Source organism: Diceros bicornis, chromosome 28, assembly GCF_020826845.1.
Source record: "Diceros bicornis minor isolate mBicDic1 chromosome 28, mDicBic1.mat.cur, whole genome shotgun sequence".
Classification (NCBI taxonomy): domain Eukaryota; kingdom Metazoa; phylum Chordata; class Mammalia; order Perissodactyla; family Rhinocerotidae; genus Diceros; species Diceros bicornis.
Genome location: NC_080767.1, coordinates 18,310,862 through 18,329,993, shown reverse-complemented (window position 1 = coordinate 18,329,993; position 19,132 = coordinate 18,310,862). Strand labels below are relative to the sequence as shown.

The 19,132-nt window shown below is 46.7% G+C and overlaps 1 protein-coding gene across 6 annotated transcripts in view; it reads left to right on the top strand.

Moving 5' to 3' along the window:
* The window catches only part of PTPN3 (protein tyrosine phosphatase non-receptor type 3), a 108,027-nt gene that overhangs the window by 65,817 nt on the left and 23,078 nt on the right, over window positions 1-19,132 (top strand). For all 6 annotated transcript variants that reach the window (XM_058523746.1, XM_058523742.1, XM_058523743.1 and 3 more), the window contains 6 exons: window positions 831-1,007; window positions 9,933-10,119; window positions 10,289-10,366; window positions 11,763-11,819; window positions 12,867-13,023; window positions 15,482-15,642. In XM_058523746.1, the coding sequence (XP_058379729.1) occupies window positions 831-1,007; window positions 9,933-10,119; window positions 10,289-10,366; window positions 11,763-11,819; window positions 12,867-13,023; window positions 15,482-15,642 (817 nt within the window). The remainder of the gene's footprint in view (window positions 1-830; window positions 1,008-9,932; window positions 10,120-10,288; window positions 10,367-11,762; window positions 11,820-12,866; window positions 13,024-15,481; window positions 15,643-19,132) is intronic.

The following is a 19,132-nucleotide window of genomic DNA, read 5'->3' as shown; positions in this document are numbered from 1 at the left end:
GGGCCCAGGGGGATTGCGAATGGTGGAGGCCCTGACAGTCTCAAGGCGAGATGGCTAACAAAGAAGGGGAAGGTGGAAAAACTGAGGGAAAATAGAAAGATCAGCAGCCTGGGGTCACTCACTGCAGGAGCCGGTGCCCAGCTGCTGCACCCGGTGTCCTGAGAACATTGCCTCATCTGATTCATTCTCAGGAGCAGGAAGGTACAGCTAGGCCCAGAGAGGTGATGTGACTTGCCCAAGGTCACACAGCTACTGCTGGTCTTGGAAGAACTGGGTGGTGCTTCTCTGCCCATCTAATACCACGTAAAGGATATATTTTAAAAAGCAAATATTCCTTCTTGGATCAAGCGAAATTCACATGAAGAGATGTAGTTGAAATAAGGTTTGAGTTTTGCCAAAAACTGTACTTTGGCTTCAAAACCCTTTGCTTATTCCGTTCAAATGAATCAGAAAAATTGTCTGATCAGCAGTCAATATGGCCTGTCACTGATGCATTGAGAGCTTGAGTCCTTCTGGAAGAATAACACGCTAAATTGACACTCATCGACTTCCCAAGAGCGTCAACAATCTCACCTGCCTAATTATAAAGCTGAGGCTGCTGTTCTGGGGTCTGCACCACTGGGCAGAGAGTGTCAGGGACCCGAGTGGCCCTTGGTGGCTTCTGGTGTAGTCATGGGTTAACCGGCTCTTGATTTCCAGCAACGTCAGCCAAAGCGTCCTTAGAAGGGTCCTTAGAAGGGTCAGGGCACGAAGTTAGATCACTGATGTCTGATAACATCTTTAAGCGGAGTTTGTTTCCTCACTTCACGTGCAGCCTTTCCCCCACCCAGGCGGAGTCCTCGGCTCCGGCACGAAATCCGAAAGCCGCGGCACTCTTCCGCAGACAACCTCACCAACGAGATGACGTACATTACCGAAACCGAAGATGTGTTTTACACCTACAGGGGCTCCCTGTCCCCGAAAGACAGCGATTCCGAGGTGTCTCAGAACCGAAGCCCGCACCGAAAGTAAGACACTTGAGCTGTTCTCTTTCTCTGTCTCTGCTTGTTTGGGCTGTTGAGGAGTTCGTTGGGGATGGAGCCTGCAGCCAGCTTCCTAGGGTGCTGTCAGCGGGGTGAGAACATAAACCAGACTCTCCCTTGCCCCACTGGAAGCAAGCTGGTGCCTGGGGTTTAGGGCTTGCACTTCTTTTTGTCTACGACCAAGACCCCCACTCCACATACAGTACTTGTTAGCTCTCTTGAATAGTCTCCTCTCCAGTTCGTGATCAAATCCCAGTTTAAATCATTTCATATTCCAGAGGGATAGACATGTTAACAGTAGTAATATTTCACTAGCTTGTCAAAGTTTTAGCAGTGCAGGAGTCCAGATCCCTGGAAATACGCTCATCTCTTGCTCTCCACAGAAAGCCTTCTCAGAACCACAGTATGCCCTCAGGGTTTTTGTTTTCAAAGAATAGTTACTGTAAAGAAAAAACATGCGTAGAACATCTCTGATTTTCTGTGTTAAATTTCTGTCAAGGACAGTATGCATTAAATTCTTTTATGTTCCTGCTTTCCTTTTTTTAACGTGACAAACTCCCTTCACATCGCAAGGCCAGGAAAAAACGTCTCTCCTAAAATACTAGCTTGAGTCCTTTTATTATTCATTAAGATACGTCTAATTCACTAGTTCCCTTTTTGACTTGATTACCAGGGGGCTCAGAGCTGCGTGTAATGTTCAGTTGCATTGGCTTTCCTTAGCTCAGGTTTCTGATATAATCCCTGCTCTGCCTCCTTTGCCTTATGAGTGGGTCTTATTTTTTTCTCTTGTTTTAATGAATTCACAGTTCTGTCATATCCATACATTTTAGAGTAAGCTATCTCAAATCATTTTTTGCAGTGGACAAGACATAGGTCAGAAATAAAATGACATTTGAAGCTAAAGTGTGATAGGAATGGGTCAACTATTAGGAAGTCAACCATAGTCATTGGATATCCATTCTAAGTCCCATACTATGTCCAAAATATAGAAACATATTGCCTCCCCTCACAGCGGAGCGTTAGCAAGAAGGCACTTCAGTTGATCTATACATTTTCAGCACTTGACTACTAGGCTTAAAGCATTAAATGCATCCTCCTTGTGCTCCAGGCATCACAAGAGAATTGCAAATCTCGCTTCCCACTTCTGTGTGAGGTTGCTACCCCTCTGCTGTCCCCGACCACAGGCCACAGCGGATGTGGTTTCCAGCTTATCTGTGTTCTTAACACCTCTGGTTAAATAATCCTCTGGTTGTTTCCTTGTGACCTGAGCATGAATGATGCTTTTGTTGAAATGATCACTATCTCTTGCTCCCGCCTTGAGCTAAATGGCAGGATGTGAATTCCTGTGTGACACTGTGGTTTTACAAATCTAGATCCAAGGCAGGAGTGCAGGCGTGTATCTCTTGAGCCAGTTTGAGTCTGGCTCTGGTGAGAAGAGAAAGAGAATCTAGGGAACTGACTGAGAAGGAAGGAACTGATGGGAAGCCCAGTCACACCCTCCTTGTCAGATCTCCCTACTGTGGTTTGCAGTCCTATCATGGAATTGGGGAGCTTCTAGACCTTCACTGTCCATTACAGTAGCCACTAGCCATATGTGACTATTCAGATTTAAATTATTTAAAATAAAATTTAAATTCAGTCCCTCAGTTACACAAGCCTCATTTCAAGTGCTCAAGAACCACATGTAGGTAGTGGCTGCCGTATTGGACCGATGTAGTACCTTTTCATCATCACAGAAAGTGCCGTTGACAGCATTTATTTGGACTAAAACCTTTATTCTATCATTCTTAAAGTGGAGTGAACCCCCAGAATGTCTTCAAGCTCAAAAGGCATTTCTCAAATGGAAATTGAGAGTGAGTTTGGGATCATTGTCTTGCTTGCAGTCTGGATCTTTGTCACCAGTCACCTCACTGCTTGTCTGTGGACCCAGGGGTGCATGGACGGCCTCTGAGAGCCCTTACAGCCCAGCACCCCGATGTCTCATTACACAGTCAGTGCCAGGGGGAGGAGAGATGGATTCTGTCCAGTGGGGAGTGGACATTTTTAAGGGCTACCTTCATTGCTGAGTCTAGCAACACACTTTATACACCCTTTGCTGCTCATTGAGGGAACATGAAGGCGAATTAGATGAGTTTTTGCCTTCAGGGGCCTCCAGGCCAGCTGGGCAGATAGCACATTGTCAACCTTCATCATCGCACTATGGGGCTCTGTCTCTGGTAAAAGAGAAGAGGGTTCCAAGAAGCCTGATTACATGTCCTACATCAGATTTTCCTCCTGTGGTCTGCTATCACGTCAGGGAATGGCAGAGCATCTGGACCTTCACAGTCCTGTATAGGAGCCGCTAGCCACGTGTGCCTAGTTAAGTTTAAGTTCATAAAATTTAAAATTCACTTCCTCGAGCCCTATTTGATTTAAGTAATTTCTAGTCTTGCTCACCCCTATGCATTGCACATCGATTCTTTCTGAAAATCCTCTGTGAGACCTTGTAAGATGTGTCATTCTGGGGCACTTGTTATTTTGCAGCTAAATGTTAAAAGTAGCAAATAACGGTGGTTCAAAGGCAGCCTTCCTTGTCGTTGTGGCTTTGCCAGGTGCACCAGCAATAGATGTCTCACAGAGTCAAGTCACAGCCCCGACCACCTCGGTTAGGTAGGGGACCCCTTCCTGCTGGCGGGGAGCCCCCTTCTGTGAGATCTTCAGAGGCAGCTGGCCTCCCTGAGAGTCTGGGGGCCCCCCATTGCCCACGGCAGAAGGGAAGTTTGGTCTGTACTTGGTGAAAAAAACTGTGGTGGTGACTTCAGTGAGTATTTGCAAAATGTTTAAGAATCGTTTGACATGTTTTATACAGCAGATTTGTAAGAGGCAAAAAGAAGTATTCTGTCAGAGAAATCAGATGAATAATGTTACAGACAGCGAGGAGGGTTCCTTTTAGAAAGAAGAATTAAGTGTAATGTTCTGTACCCATTTAAACAAGAATAAGGAGAGAAAGGAGGAAAGAAGGGTTCGACTTTGGCTCTAAACCCAAAGTGGTGCGGCTCAGGCTCTGAACATTGTCTGAGGGCGTGAGTCACCGCCGGCTGGTTCCGTATTTATAGCAGCACAGCGAAGCTTATGATTATAGTTATGAATCCTTGCCAGTTTGTTCTGTGTCCAAGGAGGCTGTACTTTTTTGTTACTCCAACGTTCTCTCAGCCTTTCTGCGTTCCTTTCTTTGCTTCAGAGCAAACATCAAAATCTGCAGAGAAGGAAGTTTCTTTTGTGGCATGAAACAAAAACCCACCACCCAGAGAAATGGGAGGAAAACATCCCTTTGCAGAGCAGAAACTGGAGGAAAGCAAATTTTAGGGCAGATGAGTGTTGTATTTGTAGAACTTTGTTGTCGTATTATCACAATTATTTCGACGGGTCATAAGATAAGACGCTTCTCAGAGTGAGGGGGGCTTCGTGTCATCATAACACCTTTGCTATTTGCTTCTCTCTTTGTAGAGCCTGCCTTGTTCCACGAGACCCAAGGCAGCTGTCGCTTTTTATTTCAAAACTTCTGTGCACATAACAATGTGAATGCACTTGATGCTACTGAACTGTACACTTAAAAATGGTTAAGATGGTAAATTTTATATTATGTGGAATTTGCCACTGTTAAAAATATTTTAAAAACTTCTGTGCATTGGAAGGAACTTTGGGAATCCCCTTCTTCAGCCAAGTCACCAGTGTAGGAATTCCCTCGGCCCTGTCACCTGGTCACCCCACCAGTGATGGGGAGCTCTCCTGAGGGTGGTAACCTGTTCTATTGGTGGACAGCCCAGTTGTCCTAATGGACACTGCTTCAGCATGAGCTTTGCCCTCCAAAGCTCCCTGCCTTGAGCTCCTAGAGCATAAATGGCATCCATTTCCAATGCTACCTGACAACCCCATCTACTGTCCCTTCAATTAGACAATTCTGATTCCTGTGGCCACTCTCCATCCTTCAGCCTCTTAGTCACTGTTCTCCAAGTGCACATAGTCCTTTACTCGAGGATGGCACCCAGATTTGAACATGGTGACAGGATCTATACACCATCTAAGTGTCTCTCTCGGAGGACACCAGCCAGCGACGGGGTTTCATTAGGGCTTGTTCATTTTCCCTGCACCTTGCCTGTCCTTCACTTGACTTTGGCCTGCTTGCATGGGGACGTCTGACAAGTAGCTTAAACCCAGCATGGCCCGATCTCAACTCATCTTCATGTCCAACCTATGGCTCCTCCTTCGTCTTGGTGATTGGGGCCACGTTTCAGTACCACCCAGTTTACACCTATTGGAAACTTGTCATCCTTGACTCCTCCTTTTCTTCCACCTTCCTCCTCTAGTTTCTCACCTCGTTCATTCTTCCTCCCAAACATATCTTGAGTTGGACCCCTCTACCATACACTGCACTGCCTCTGTTTAGCCACCGTCACCTCTCCTGGGGACTGTTGCAGTAATGTCCTGGGTGTCCTCCTGTCTTTGGTCTCTCCTCCTCCCAAGCCATCCTTAACAAGGATAACAGACTTATCTTTCTGAAATCCATGCCCAAGCATGTCACTCCTGCATAAATACTTTTTCTGTACTTTTTCAGAGTTTCATGCCTTTGCCTATGCTGCTGCTTTGGTTTTTCATGTTTTGCCTAGAATACCTTCTCCTTCCCTCTTGACTCCCTGTTCAAACTCCTAATTCATCTGTCAAACTCAAGCGCCACCTCCTCTGTGAAGCCTCTCCTGGCCTCCCTCTGTCCCCAGTCATCTGAGCATCTCCATTACAACATGGTAATATTGTTTGATTACTTTTATATCTTAAACTAGACCACTCTTTGAGGGCAAGGATAGGGCCCTATTCACCTCTCCTTCCTCCAAATGCAGCGTGGCGCCTGGCACTTAGTAGATACTCAGTGACTACTCAGATGGATGGATGGATGAACAGACAGATGAACAGATGGTTACAGGAAGCAGGAGAAGGTGCTCGGATAAAGTACAAACAAGCTCCCAAGTTTTCACGATGGGATGCCCCCTCTGCCACTTCCACGTCAGGTACCCGTGTCCTATGAGCAGCATCACACAGTATCTCTGCACACCAAGGAATCAAACAGATTTACTTTGACACGTTTTTAGTTAACTGTCATCTGTGAGCAGAGCCATGTGGTGGGTGCTACTGCAGGGCATATGTCAATGAGAAATTCTGTCAGAATTCAAGCATGAATTGACTGAAACTTAACAAGTGCTTTTCTTGCCATTGAGGTATCTTAATACCTGAGGGGGCAGCCTGGGGGCCAGATACATAACCCATGATTCCATTAATGAAGAAACATAGAGCTCAGAAAGCAACACATGCCCTTAGCTGCTTCTTGAGTTTGATCTTGGTCCCTTGGCATTTATTACAGAGGTAAGAGTATGATGTGAAGAATTTCTCCATCTCATAAAAACCCGTACTTGAAGACAGTATTCTTTCTGTTACTCAATGACCCTTATGTAAGGATCCATGTGATAAATTTCCCCAGGAATCTTATTCGAAAGAAACTGTGCGTTTTCTTTCTTAGCCCCTCGCTACTTCAGCGTTAGCTGTGGACCAGGAAACTCAGCATCCCCTGAGAGCTTGCTGGTGTGCAGACTCTCAGGCCCACCCCAGGCCTGCTGAATCAGAGTCTGCATTGTAACACACCCCCAGGTGATCCCTGTGAACGTTACATTCTTGAGGTTCTCAGCAGCTCTGATCTCCCATAATCTGAGAACTGTTTAACCCACCTTCTTCTCACCTGAGCATCCAGCTTGCTGAGTAAATTTTGTGTTCTTTTAGAGTAACTCACCTGGTTAAGGCAGGTTTTTTTTTCCCTTCAGCATCTTAATTGAGCCTGCCCTGTGTTAAAAGTGCACTAGGAGAGGAATAGGAGGAGGACTAGGGTCTCTCCTGACCTTGAGAAGCTCCTAGATTTGAGAAATGCGGCGCAAAACGGCCCCTATTCTGTCACACCGCCATAGCGAATGCTCCTCGCCGGTCGCCTAGTTAGAGCTGTGAAGCACAACTTTGCTCCCTTTCCCAGGTTTTGGGGGGTCGGGGGGGCCTTGTAATCTTCTAGGGTTTAGGAAAGAGGGGTATAAAGAGCATCTCACGGGAGTCTTTCTTCCTTGGGTAATCTTGCCGTTTTTAATTTCTTTAACTTTGCTTCTCTTCAGGGAAATGAATTCTATCACAGCTTTTGTTTCTGATACCTATTGCGTTTACAGTTCTGAAGCGTCTGTTTCCTGAGGGCGAATACCTGTGACAGGCGAATACCTGTCAGTCTGTCTGTCTCCCCCTTTCTGTCCAGGGAGCTGGGGGTGGTCAGTCCCTCCCTGGCTGCTCTGGCTTCCACACAGCAGTGGCGGTCCCCCTCCTGCCTCAGGGGCACATCTCTTGCTTCTGCTCCCTCCTCCACAATCCTGGGCTTCATCCAGCCCTCTGTCCTCTTGCTTCCCTCGGCCTATCCATTTCTTCGCTCCTTACACAGTTACCCCCGTAGAATCCTGGTTCCACGGGGCAGCTCCCCTCCTCTCTCCCTCCTCACCCACTAGGCTCTTTCTCAGTAGCACCAAGGAGGGGAGAAGCCCCCTTAGTTTGGCTTCTTCACTCTTGGCGTCCCTGTGCTGCGTCCAGCTGCTGCCTTCTCGTTGCTTCTCATCATTGGGTGGTCCTCCTCACCATCTGTCTGTCTGTCCTCCACGCTGAGCAGAACGTTATCGCAGCCTACAGGGAATGTCTATACACAGCTGATCGGCCAAAAAAATATCGTCATCTGTTCAATCAATTACGGTCTAAAAGTACCTCTCCATCCCTACTTAGAAAATAGGATTGGGCACATAATGACTTTGAATACATTATTTTTAGTGCTGTGGGCTGTTTTAGATAGACCATTACATTTTATACTGAAAAAGAAAAAATACTTTAAAACCTTATATGATGTATCCACGCATTCAAAATGTAGAAATTAAGTGAACATAATGAATATAACATATATTACGGTCTTACTGAAATTGATCTGTTCTCTTCCAATTTGTCACCTTGCTCTTCTGGGGTTTTTTTTTGTTTACATGCCCTTCACCCTTTCCATCGCTATCACCCTCCAGATTCTTCCAAACATTTGAAGTATGTATGCTATTTTCTTGCAATCTCTTCATGTTAAAAAGTTCAAGTTCACCCCTAGAACTGGAAATAGCATTTCCTAAACCCACATGGCTCTGGCTTGCTTAGTAACTGCTAAGCAGTTCCCCTTCTTGCCACTAGGGGATGCTCTTGTAATCATTAACACAGTAAAGTTGCTCTGGGCAAGGGAAGGAGTGAGGGGAAATTATCTTTTAGATTCCTTTTAAGTGAATTTAAGTCTAGTTCATTTTCATTCTGAAAACTTACCACTAGTATACCCCTCAGTTCCACAATATTCTCTCTGAAATGCCTCCCCATCCATAACACAGTTCCTTCAACCAGCAACTTGAAAACTGTAAGACCAAACTCTTCTCTTGCATAGAGCTGTTTCTACATTGGTCTGCCACTGAATTTTTTTAGTCAAATAAATTGAGACTGTGAATCATTCTGTGTGACTATGATACAGATTTTATATTTAAAGTAAGCTAATTTGAACTTGCTAGGAAACAGAGAAGCACTATTTTAATGAAATTCATGGATAAGGGCTTGAAAGAAAGGTTTAAAGAGGCAACAGCAACTCTCTTGTTTATGTTTCACTGAATGTCTTTGCTCACCTCTTGAATCACTTAACCTCGTATGAGGTTAGAATGTGGAGAAGTCTGTAGAACGTGAGGAAAACCCCATATTCTGTAGACTTTTTAAGGCATCTTTTGCTAGGCTCGCGGCTCTGGAAGTGGTCTAGCCTGGGGGTACATGATGCAGAGAAGTTGTGTGTCCTGTACAGTGATGGTGACGTGGTTAATCCCTGTCGCCCTGTGAGGTTAGAGATGAGGGGTCTTAGGAGCAGACTTAGTATGGCCTGGAGAGGAGAGATGCTCGGGGACCCATGTCCATCAGACTTCTGTCTGTTAAGCGAGGGGAAGGTCACTCAGCCTCTCTCGACCACAGTTTCTTCATCTGTGAAATGGGAGTTGGACCAGATGACCACAGAGGTCTGTTCGGTTCTTATAGACTGTAATTCTCTAAGACAGCACTGTCCAGTAGAACTTCCTGCAATGTTGGGAATGTTCTATGACTGTGTTGTCCACTATAGGAGCCACTAGCCACATGTGGCTGTTGAGTATTTGTGAAATGTGACTGGTATGACGAAGGAACTGTTCTAATCTTATATAGCCACATGTGACTAGTGGCTACCATATTGGACAATGCAGCTCTAAGATCCAGAAGGGCCCATATGAGAGGAAAATAAAACGTGTAATCTCAGTGTGGGCAACTAATGGATGTCACAGGCAAATAATGTAAATGAAGATTAATATGAATTGTCCTGAATATGCAGCATTAGTCCCATTTCCTTTGGGTAGCCAAGAGTCTTATGGAGCAGAGCTATCAGCAGGAATGAGATGGAAGGAAAAGCTTTCAGAAGGGGTGGAGACATGTGCATCTGAGTGAGCTTCAATAATTAAACCATCTGAGTAGCTGGCACATTTCCCAATCACCCTTCTAAAACAGCTGAGAAGGGAGCTGAGTTTTCAGCAGCTCCTGAATCAACCCTGCCCTCCTGCCCCTTTTCCCCAAGGCTAAAGGTCATAGTAGGCCAGATGGGGGCAAGGGCAGCCAGTGGACTCGGGGTGTGCCAGAGCCCTGGGGTTGACCTTTGGAGCTCTTCTAAGGTTCCAAGGATTTGTGGCAACTGTGGGATGCCAGGCCTAACAGTCAGTAATGTTTGCTCTGACAAAATATTAAGCCAGTTATTAAAATATCTCCTCCTACCCCATGATGAAGGAGTATATCCGAGAACAATCCAGCGCACAGCTACCTGACCCAGAAGTCATCCAGTTCTGTGTCTCCATCTTCAAATGCTCCAGGCTCCTGCTCACCAGATGGCGTCGATCAGCAGTTCTTAGAGGACTTCCACAGGGTGACCAAAGCGGGCTCCACCGAGGACTCCAGCCAGTACTACTGTGACAAGGTGAGTGAGCTCAGGTCCTGTGGGCTGAAGTCGCCAGGTGACCCCCCCAGGCTTCCCCGTGCAGAGGCACCTCATGGGCAATTAAGTAGTTGTGACTAAAAGAAAATATCGTATCACCGACTGCTGGAGAGGGAAGTAACATAGCTGACCACTTTCCCATGTTTTCCAGAATGATAATGGTGACGGCTACTTAGTCTTGATCCGTATCACGCCAGACGAAGATGGAAAATTTGGATTTAATCTAAAGGTATGTTGTGTGATTTATAAGGAAGTTTTATGCTCTGAAGCAATCTTTAGATGAATTTTTAATTTCCATTAGGAACGTGCCGCCTAACTAAGGCTGCATAAGGAAGTTGGCTCAGCCTTCAGAGTTAGGAGTTTTTTATGTGACCATAGCAGCTGCCTGATACCAAGTGCCTACTCCGTGCTTAGTGTTTGCTATGCACTTATTTATATCAGCTCAGTGAGTTCTTCTAATAAGCGGTGAAGTTGGTATTTTTAAGCCCATTTTATAGATGGGTACTAAGGCTCAGAGAGATGAGGGCACACAGTTGGCAAGCAGATCTACCCCCTGAAGAGGGGTTCTTAAGAGAACCCCTCAGCATTGCTAATGCTGGTAAGAGAGAATAGCAGTCCAAGTTGGCAGGGCCATCACCTTCCTCTGCCTGCCCCTAGGCAGGGGCTGCAAACTATGGCCTAGGGGCCAAATCCTGCCTGTTTTTATAAATAAAGTTTTATTGGAACACAGTCACACCTATTTATTTACATATGGTTTATGGTCCCTTTGGCAGTACGATGGCAGAGTTGAGCAGTTGCAGCAGAGCCCTCTGTCCCACAAAGCCTAAAATATGTCCCGTCTGGACCTTTAGAGAAAAGGTTGGCCAGCCCCCTACTCCAGAGCTAAGTGAGGGCAAGTGGTCTCTGCTGCCCACCCCATGGCTGCCATCATGCACTCCTTTCGTGTACCCCTGCAGCCCTGCTGACCACCTGCTCTCACAGGTCAAAAGCCCTCACAGCGTGTGACCTTCTCTCCGACCTCTCTCTCCTCCACTGAACACTCCCATTCCAGCAGCACTCAGAGGCTGTGCCATTGGAGTCCTTCTGGGGATGATTGCATTTTTTTTTTTTTTTTTTTTGTGAGGAGATCAGCCCTGAGCTAACATCCGCCAATCCTCCTCTTTTTTTTTTTTGCTGAGGAAGACGGCCCTGGGCTAACATCGGTGCCCATCTTCCTCCACTTTATATGGGACGCCGCCACAGCATGGCTTACCAAGCAGTGCGTCGGTGCACGCCTGGGATCCGAACCAGCGAACCCCGGGCCGCCGCAGCGGAGCGCGCGCACTTAACCACTTACGCCACCGGGCCGGCCCCATGATTGCATTTTTTAAAAGGAGCTGGCTGCCTCCAAGTGCATCTTCAGTTCATGGAATGTGGGGATGGCAGTGGGAGGCTTCTGAGCAGTCTTCTGGGTAGCCCACTAGACCCCGAGGGGTCAGGAACCTTGTACCATAAATCTGAAAGTGTGCCAACCCCTGGTATTAGGATGGGTTAAACTGAAGTTCGAGCCCTGTGCCAGAGAGATCTGTATGTCTTGTTGCTATGCATTACTCAAGTGTTTTTTTTTTAACTTAACGTGTTTACAGGGAGGAGTGGATCAAAAGATGCCTCTTGTGGTCTCCAGGATAAACCCAGAGTCACCTGTAAGTAAACATGTTCCGTTATTTCCCATGTTTGTTTCCCCCTAAATGGAACAGATTTCTATTTCTGCATCCTGTGTCCTTTTTGCCAGCAGCAGAGAATGTGTCTAAATGCATGCATGTGGATGGAAAGAAAGAGTGGAGTCTCTGTTTCCCAGAACCTTGCTGCTCAGTGTGGTCCCTGAAGCTGCAGCACCAGCATCACCTGGGAGCTCGTTAGAAATGCGGAATCTTGGGCCCCACCCCAGACCTCTTGAAGCAGAATCTGCATTTTTAACAAGATCCCTGGGTGATTTGTGTGCACATTAAATTTTAGAAGTACTGCTCAAGAGAAAAAACTGAGGCAGAGACTTTGCTATTCTGCCATTTTGAGTGGGCGCATGGACCCTGTGCCCCCTTCCCACCATCCCGCCACCCTCAGCCTTCTGTCTGTGCCTCCTAAGATCATTTGCTATTTTAAAACAGTAGAGCAGAGTCACTGTGCCTGCTAAGAAGGTACCAGTTTGGGGGTCTTGCTCTTAAGTAGTCCTGAAGGTCGTGGTTTACTTTTTCTCGCTGCTTATGGCCTCTGAATTAAGAAGGCTTTCATTCCTATACTGTTCCGTACATTGCCTCTCTCCGTAATGGTTTCTGCCTTTGCTGGTATGCTTGCAAAGGCTTTCTCCACTGCAAGATAGATAAGTGGTCACTTTTAGCTGACAAATCCATTTCTAATAGCACATCTAGAAAACAAAAGATCAGAAGCATCATAGTCATTACATTACAGGAGTAAGTGAAGGTTGGCTACCGTAGGGAAGTGGCTCCAGTAATTCTCTTAGCCTTATTCTGAAACGTTTCATAACTTGCTTTCCGAGCAGCACTTGTTTAAAATCCCATAACCAACTACCATGTCAGCGTAGCAGTGGATGTAAAAATAATGACGGTAATACCTGAGGGAGAAAAAGAGAACTTGATCGTGGCCTCAGGTGTCTGGGCTCGGAGAGCATCACAGTCTTCTCTAGAGGATTGTGTTATGGTAACTGAAGAAACTCGATTTTCCCCTCCACCCAGGCGGACACCTGCATTCCTAAGCTGAACGAAGGGGATCAAATCGTGTTAATCAATGGCCGGGACATCTCAGAACACACCCACGACCAGGTGGTGATGTTCATCAAAGCCAGCCGGGAGTCCCACACGAGGGAGCTGGCCCTGGTGATCAGGAGGAAAGGTAACAGCCACCCGCGGGGGAGGAGCCGCAGGGCCGCGGCCTTAGCACAGCAGGCCCTTCAGGGCCCATTCTGTGGTTGTGAAAATGTTGAGCGTGTAGCCAGCATTTGAAAATCAAGAACTTTCACCTAGCAACCAGGATGTCTGACTTCTCACTTGAAAAATTTGAAGATCTGCCTACACGGGGCTCGGCCCCTCGTGGCCGGTCCTCTGGAGGTAGGCCCCACCCACCCCCTTTATACAGGATGTGAGCCCCCAGTACCTCCCAGGTCCAACGTGGCACTGTTCTAGCTGCCTGGCCCTGCAGACATGCGCATTTTCAGCTGCTTCCTGAAGGATGGGGTTATGTTTTGTTCATGTGTGTTCGGTTTGTTAGGCAATAAGCAGTGTGGGGCAGGAGACTGGCAGCCTCGGGGTAATTGTGACTCTACCTCCTACTGCTTGAGGGGCCTTGAGCAGGTTTCTTACCCAGTCGGTGTGTGTTTCCTCTCATGTAAAGGGAGGATACCAATAGTCCCTATCTCACGGGGTTCTTGTGCATATTAAATGACATTCATACTGGAAAGCACCCAGAATGCTGATCTGTGGTAGGTGTTCAAAGGATGGCCTCGATTGAATACTATTACTGTTGTTGTTGTTGTTATAAAACAATAAGCCAAGTCCTTGAATCCTCCTGCCCGACTTTAAAATGCTGAAGGTAAATGAAGTATGTGACTCAAAGCCCTGGCGCTGTGTCTCTGTGCTGGCCTCACACCTCCGCACACCTGCCTTCTCTCTGTTCCACTAAAACTCCGAGTCCAGTGCCAGCTCTCATCCCACCTCCTCCATGAGGCCTTCCTGGATCTCTCCAGATCCCTAACCACCCCCCCCCCCCCACCGCCCTGTCCCCACCGAATCCCAGCACGATGCCCGGCACACAGTAGATGTTCAGCATAGTATCAGTTGGTGTCTGTAGAACACCAGTGGAGTACCTTGTGCTGTGCTAATTGCTTTACATAACGAACCTCTTCAATTCTCATACTGCTGTTATAAGGCTAGTATTATTATCCCCAAGTGAGGAAATGGGGAAACCAAGTCACAGAGAGGTTAAGTGAGTTGCCAGGTAAAGCCGCATGATAATAGGGGCCGAAGGCGTCTGGTGATGGGGAGCAGCCTCTCCATCACATGGTGTGCCCTGCGGTGAGCTGGCCATCATAGGGGGCTGGAGGCAGAGCACCCTGGCCACGCTGGGAGGGGAGTCCCCCGCTGGCAAGGGGCTGGTGCCTGGATGAGGTGAGGAAAACAGATGTTTATAGACTATTAGAGCTAAAAGGGCCGCTCCACTGGCTTTCTATAACTGTAACAGTAACGTCATTTTGAAAATAAACATTTACATTGATTTAAAAAATAAGCAGTAGCATAGGAAGTAGCAGATGTGACAGAAGTCACGAAAATAGCAGAAGAGCTGAGCTGCTGCGGTCAGAAGAATGTGGTCTTGAGGGTCACACGGATGTGGGCTGAATTCCCATGTCCTGCTCTGACAGGCTGGGTCACTTTGGACAACCTCTTTGCCCTGAGAGTCAGTGTCCTCATCTGTAAAAGAAGAAGAATGATAGCTGGTTCAGAATTGTGAGGATTCAGTTCAGCTACGTGGGAAAACACGAAAGTTATTACTTTCCTTCTCCGTTCCTGTTGTCTTGAAGGCAGTAGGGTGCCATTGAAGGCTTTTGCGTAAGGGAGTGACTTTCTGAGTGAAAGGGGAAAATTCAAGGATGATCCCAAAGTTTCCAGTTTGGGAGACTGGAGAAGGAAGTGACAGTAGACAGGCATGTGAGGCTGGGGAGGTATTGTGCAGGATGAGGGAAGCGGGAGTCCTAGGTTATTTTTACCCACACTGAGTTTGACGTGTAGGGAGAATTTGTACTGGAGAAGTAGGGCTGAAGCGCAGAGGAGATGTTAGGACTAGAGATTGGGAGCCTCCCACCTAAAAATGGCCTTGAGTTGGAGATTGACCGGGCTTTGAGGGACGATAGTGTCATGGAGAGAGCACTGGACCCCACACCAGTCCCCGGGAAAATGCCTCTTTTGAAAAAGGGGGCAAATGAAAAGGACCCGATTAGGAAGGGGGGGCAGGCTGTGTAGAAGAAGAGCTGGGTCAAAGAGAGCAAAGGGAGAAGAGCTGTTTTCTTTAAGAGCATTCTTTCCCTTTCTCTTACCTTTGGCAAAAGCCTCTGAGTACTAAACACTATCATTTAAAACTAACCAGAAAGATTAGTATGTCATTTTGTATAATTAGTGCGTATTGAATCATTCAACAAGAAGTAGTGTCTTTGTTGATAATGATTACCATGTGCTTAATCATTTAATAAGATGTTTTAAACCATCTGCATTCAGGTGTCATAAGTGTAATTTTTTGGAGGAAACTGATCAAGCAGAGGGTTGCTACACAGGCCAGACACCGTCTTTCTTGTCCGCTGCAGCTGTGCATTCGTTTGCTGATATCAAATCTGAAGATGAGCTGAACCAGCTCTTCCCGGAGGCCATTTTCCCTGTGTGTCCAGAGGGTGCGGACACTTTGGAGGGATCCATGGAACAGCTAAAGAAGGGCCTCGAAAGCGGGACAGTGCTGATCCAGTTCGAGGTAAGAGACCCCGAGGGCCAACTCCTGCTGCCTGGGACCCAGAGCCTCCGTGAGCTGCCCCGTTGCCGCTGAATCAGCAGAGTCGCCGGGCGGCCTGTGCTCATTGTGGGAGTGTAGAGGGGCTCGTCGCATCAGGGCAGCAGAGTGGGCCTAGAAAGTGGGGGATGGGACCACAGCCCGTCGGTGAACTCTGCCTCACCTCTTATTCTAGTAACGTTCGGTAGTCATGGAGAAACGTGTCAGAAACCGAGGAGGAGGGACTCTGAGCATATTTAGCTGCCAACACAACAGCTCGAAACGCTCAGCAGTAGAAACTAGTGGAGAGGCAGCGTGGGTGAGCACCCAAGGGGTGATAAAGGAGCCTGGTCCCTGACCCTGCCAGGCACACCCTGTAATTTGGAGCAGGTAGTATCATCACATGAGGGCTTGCCTTCCCAAGTCCCCCAGAAACATGTGAACATGAGTAGAAACCGAAGTCAGACCCCAGGAGGGACGTGTAATCACAGGATTGAGACTGTTGACAAAGGCGCACAGAGACTAGGACCAAAAGAGACTCGGTTTTTAAGTCAATTTTACTGATGACTATCAGAATGAAAATAGAATGTGTTTATCTTCCAAATGTTTAAAGGTAGAAGCAGAGTAGTTCATGCAATAAAAGATGACAGAAGAGCACAAGGAGGCATAAAATAGGCCGATAGAAGAAAATAGACTATGATTAACAGCAACATACGCAGTCTGGATTCATAAATTAGGAAAGAGAGCCTCAGATCGGATTCAAAAGCAGAAATCAGCAGTGCATTGTTTATTAGAAAGCCGTATAAAGGAAAAGTCACAGAAGCAAAACTAGGAAGTTTGTCAGATGTGTGTGACTGCATATTGATTCAGGAAAGTATGGGTAATATGAATATCAAACAAGAAGGAATGCAGAGCAAAGAGTCTTGAATGGGAGAAAGGTTTATTGTATAAAGGAATAAGGAATAGAATGTAAATGAAATACATTATTAGAGCAATGTGTATTGAACAACAGTGGAAAGTAAAACCCACAAGTGAAAGGTGAAGATCATTGACCCCACCCAAAAAAATCAATAGGGAATTTTAAACTTAACAGCCTTGACAGATAATATATACAAAAAAATAAGTGCATATCTGGTGGAAATGAAATCAAGTTAAGAGGGTAGGAATAGTGTAATTACTTAGGTAGGATTGATAGACATATACTGACTATCTACAAAGAGAAATAGCCCTTTTTTGCAGTGGCCTACAGGAGGCTATATAGGCTTAAGATTTTAAGAGAAGAAAATGTAGAGGTCATGTTCTCTGGCCTTGCGTTGCAAAAAAATGCTCAAAATTGAAATGCATTTTAAACACTATAACTCAATATTTTTAAACACTCTCCAAAATAATTGAAACAGGGAGAACTTAAAAGCCAGTTACAAAATATATCAGTTCGGAGTTTTTTTGGTATTGGAGGGGACGTGAAAGGGAACACCGTGGAGTCATTCATTCATTCATTCAGCGAGGGTGTATTAGGTGTTTACCATGTGCCAAACACTGGATCAGGAACACAGTGAGGGAAAAAGAAGGGGGATCTTGGCCCCAAGGAGCTTACAGTCTAATTTTGGTATATTTAGGGGGGTGTATCATGAGTCCCAGAAACAGCTAAAGACCAAGACTCAGCAAGATTTTGTTGCATAGAATGTGTGTTCTGTAGGAACTGAAGATGAGAGTTCCAGGAGGTCGTCTGGGGTGAGATGTGGTATTAATAGAGGATGGAGGGGCTTAAGTGAGGAGGGGAGGCTATTCAGGGAAGGTCATGGCCTGAATGCAGATGAAGCTCACAGGGTGTTGGGTAGCACAGGGAAACATGCCCGCCTGGGGTGGGCTGCGTGGCAGGGAGTCCTGGGAGATGTCACCAGATGATGGAAGTCGTTTAACCCAGTGTGAACTGTTTCTCTTTGGTCAGATTGTCCACAAGGAGGCGCCGTGGGCTTTCAAAGAGAAAAAAGACCAGGCCTGGTCTTACCAGTGCTCCAGAAAATCCCCTCCACTGGGTTGGCTGCCCTTTTATGTGTTAAACACTGGGTTGGCTGCCCTTTTATGTGTTAAAGATGGGAATCCCACATAAGATTTTCCTCGAACAACGTTGTTCACTGAACTTCACTGAGAAGTTTAAAAATGTAGTAGAGAGAAGTACCCACCTATTCCCTGTGTTTTTGACTAGTGTTTCCACAGGGGACACTCTAACCACCTGTATGGAAATCATTGGGGAGCTTGTTAAACTGGGCCCAGCCCACAGCTGCTGAATCAGCCACGCTGGGATGGGCCTGGGTATTGGTTCCCTTCACAAGATCCCCAGGAGGTTTTCATGCACAAACTGATCCAGAGGATGCGAGGGTAAAGATCATACCAGAACCACTGTCCCACTGCTGCCCATCCTAAGTCTTATCTTTAGAGCTTGTAGTTGGACTATAGCATAAGAAATGGAGAACATAGAAATTTTAAGGTTTAGTATGTCCACATTTCCTTCATTTAGTCTATACATTTCCTAGAAATTAAGTAGCAAAACCTTCTTTTTAAATAACATCTTTTGCAGAATTCCAAAATGCAGAACAGATAGCAGCAGAGCTGCTCTGTGATGGAGCTGGTGAGGTACATGGAGCCCTGCGCCTTCAGGCTCCCCACACTGCCCCCCAAGGAACGCTAGACTATGGGACGTAATTTAACAAGCACTGTTATAGACGGAGGAAGAGTCTTACACAGCTGCTGGAGGAGAGGAATACTAAAGGAAGCCAGATCCAACTGGAAACTGAGACAAAGGGAAACCTGGAATGAGCACTTGCTATGGGCATCATCTCTCAGAATTCTCACCGCAGCCCTGTAGATGCTGCCATTATCCCCACTGTAGGGATGAAGGAGCAGAGTCTCGGAGAGGTGATCTCACAGTCAGTGACACAGCCTGGTTGGAACCCGGCGGGCTGACTCAAGAGCTTGTTCTCTTGACAACTATAGAACCTTCGGAAACAACAAGATGCTGTTTACGTGTGAGAGTTGTGGTTAGAATAGTACAGCATCAGGGCTAGAAGAGATCTGAGAAGCTGTCTAGCCACACGGAACCAGACTTGAAATCCTGGCCCCACCACTCACTTCCTTTGTGACCTCAGGCACATCCCTTAACCTCTGTGGCCTCTCCTTCCCCATCTGTCAGTTGGGTATCTCATGGGTTGGTTATCTCATCTAACCCTTACAAATACTTAATGCACTGTCTGGCACATGGTAAGAGCACAGTAAAAAGTAGCAACTATTATTTATAAATACAGAGAGGCTCCGGGAGTCTAAAGGCTGTGCTCAATCTCCTCACAAGAAGTGGGCCTGTTGCACTGGGTCTGGAACCTGAGGCTGTCTGGCTCCCGAGTCTTGGCCCGTCTGGTTCTCTCCTGCTCCTCCAGTGCTGTCGGCAGGTGGGTGGCTTGGCTAATAGGGGCTGTGCTCC